The sequence below is a fragment of the Carassius carassius genome, chromosome 2 (genome assembly GCF_963082965.1).
Source record: "Carassius carassius chromosome 2, fCarCar2.1, whole genome shotgun sequence".
Lineage (NCBI taxonomy): Eukaryota > Metazoa > Chordata > Actinopteri > Cypriniformes > Cyprinidae > Carassius > Carassius carassius.
In genome coordinates, this window is record NC_081756.1 from 18,380,875 (window position 1) to 18,383,373 (window position 2,499).

The window sequence follows — 2,499 nt, forward strand, 5'->3', positions numbered from 1 at the left end:
GAGACAAGCAGAGTCTGTGAAAGCATCCTTACATGGGATCCAAGGATCATACAAAGCCGAAAACAATCAAGTGTAACAGAAGCCTAATATTGCTTGAGGAGCTATGAAAAAACACTGTCGCTTTCCACCATAACAAGAGGAAATGGTCTCATTGTGGACACATGCATAAGTACACACAATTATTCAAATCAGAACCCAGCCCATCCTTACGGGAATGTAAGGAAATAAGTTTCACATGCGACTACACCTACCTGCATCTCTGTGTGTTCTGTAGCCACGGACACTACTATTTGTAACTTAGTTTCCCACTATTACATAAAAGACTAAGCCAGGTTGGCAAGACAGAGTATGTTAATGAGTGAAAAATAATTGCAAATGTGTCTAACAGGAACACCGATCTGGGAAAGTGGAACACAATGGTTATCTATCTGACTCAAGCCTGGACAAACACATATAGTGCCAAAAATAGCAGGAGACTTGGTTGCAACCACAACCTGTTCAGGAACGGCTGAGAATTAGAGACTGGTTCTATCTAAGTGAACAAGAGATGGAGGGCAAACAATAGCTGAATATGACACCCAGTCGGAGCTGTTAGACCAGCCACTACATTAATATGTTCATGATAACAACGTGGCCATAGAATAACTAAAAACGTTCACAGGGTGGATGTACATACACAAATCCATGGTAAATTAACATTTATGTAATTAATAGCATATAGAATGAAAAAATTTGTACTTGTTTTGATCAAATAAAATAAATTATCATTTATGATACCAATTACATATATAAGTATCCTATACGACTCAGTGAATCATCACATCCACACACACACACACACACACACACACACACACACACACACACACACACACGTTCCTGAACAGGTTGTGTATATATATATATATATATATATATATGTATATATATATATATGTGTGTGTGTGTGTGTGTATGTGTGTGTTAATGACCACAGAAAGAAGTTAGGCTACAACAATAAGACCAAGTAGCTGCTGTAGTCTACTGCATGTCGATAAGGATGCTGAAAACAGGAGCGGTGTCTCTTGTGTTTATCTCTGTCGTACGTGACCTGTGTGAAGTACATTTTCACTCACCATTTTTATTCGTTTATCACAGCGCAGCCGATCTTCTGATATAATCCGTTCTGTAATTAAAATAAAATAAGCCTAATAAAAGTGTCTGGGTGATGTCACAGTCTCGTTTGTCCTTTGGTGCTGTTAAATGTCTCTTTAGGACCAGTGTCGCCGCTCCATAATAGTGTACACCGCGCCGGTAAACCGCTGGAGCGCACTGACAGTGCTGCAGCGAGCGTCTGCTCTACAAAGTTAAACTTTGTGGCCGCTGGCTGACGGAATCAAACAGGAAAACAACCCATAAATGGAGAGCTTCGTACGTTGCCTTTGGCCAATGGGAGTGCCACTCGGCACGTCATTCCGAAGGGAATCCCACCAGATGATTTCGGGTGTATTAAAGCGCGTCCTATATGCGCACGGAGCTGCGTAAAATATATTACTATATCACTGTACTGAACAATAAAACCCAGAGTCTACTTCACTTTTCAGGAGTACGCGAGGCATAGCGTTCACTGCGCGTTAACGTAAATTAGAATACAGCAATAACATTAAAGCAATTTTTATCGTTATTGTTATATCTTACCTTTATTTTATCAGTGTTTTTGATTGTGAAGTACCTATATGTTAAATTCTATTCTATTCTTTAAAAAAAACAATAAGATGCTTTTTTTGGATCCCAGATTATTAATAAAAGGTCGTTTTTATATATAGCTTTTTTTGGATCCCAGATTATTAATAAAAGGTCGTTTTTATATATAGCTACTTTGTTTAAATATATTTTTGAAAATGTTTATATTATTCTAAATGATATTTATATAATTTATTATCATCATCATCATCATCATCATCATCATCATTATTGTAGATTATTTTTTACTTAAAATCCAGGTTCATCATGCAATGTCGATTTATATTTTCAATATTTTTGTTCTATATTTATATTGTTTTTATTAGAATTTCAACCTGTCCAACATTACAATCATATAGCATTTTATCATTGTATTTGAGAAAGATATACTGAGTGAAGGAGAAAAGTATTTTCATCTTGTGACTGCAAGGGGCAGTCGTGACCTTACTGAGTCTCTGCATGCAAGATTACAATCTTTCCAGTAGATGGAGCCATTAGTCCATTAAAAACACTCCAGCTAAACTATACATAATATTGAAAACGATCTAAATATTTAACATTTTTAAGAAACATTTAAATAGTGGACTTATAAAGCGTATTTTCTGCAATCGAATATTTAAAATTCTAACAGCCAAAATTCTAGCTCATATAAAGAATGACATATACATGTTAAAACACTTAATATATTTTGAATATTATAAACAATATGAAACAAAACGCTCCAATGGTCCACAGTGCTCGCCATAGCTCACTCCTCCTCCTGTGTTTTTTTTTTTT

The 2,499-nt window shown here is 35.8% G+C and overlaps 1 protein-coding gene across 3 annotated transcripts in view; it reads right to left on the minus strand.

Moving 5' to 3' along the window:
• LOC132105391 (unconventional myosin-Ie-like) overlaps positions 1–1,366 on the minus strand; it is a 50,184-nt gene extending 48,818 nt beyond the window's left edge. For all 3 annotated transcript variants that reach the window (XM_059510478.1, XM_059510488.1, XM_059510483.1), the window contains exon 1: positions 1,116–1,366. In XM_059510478.1, the coding sequence (XP_059366461.1) occupies positions 1,116–1,118 (3 nt within the window). In that variant the 5' untranslated portion in view covers positions 1,119–1,366. The remainder of the gene's footprint in view (positions 1–1,115) is intronic.
• Between the last annotated feature and the right edge of the window lie 1,133 nt (positions 1,367–2,499).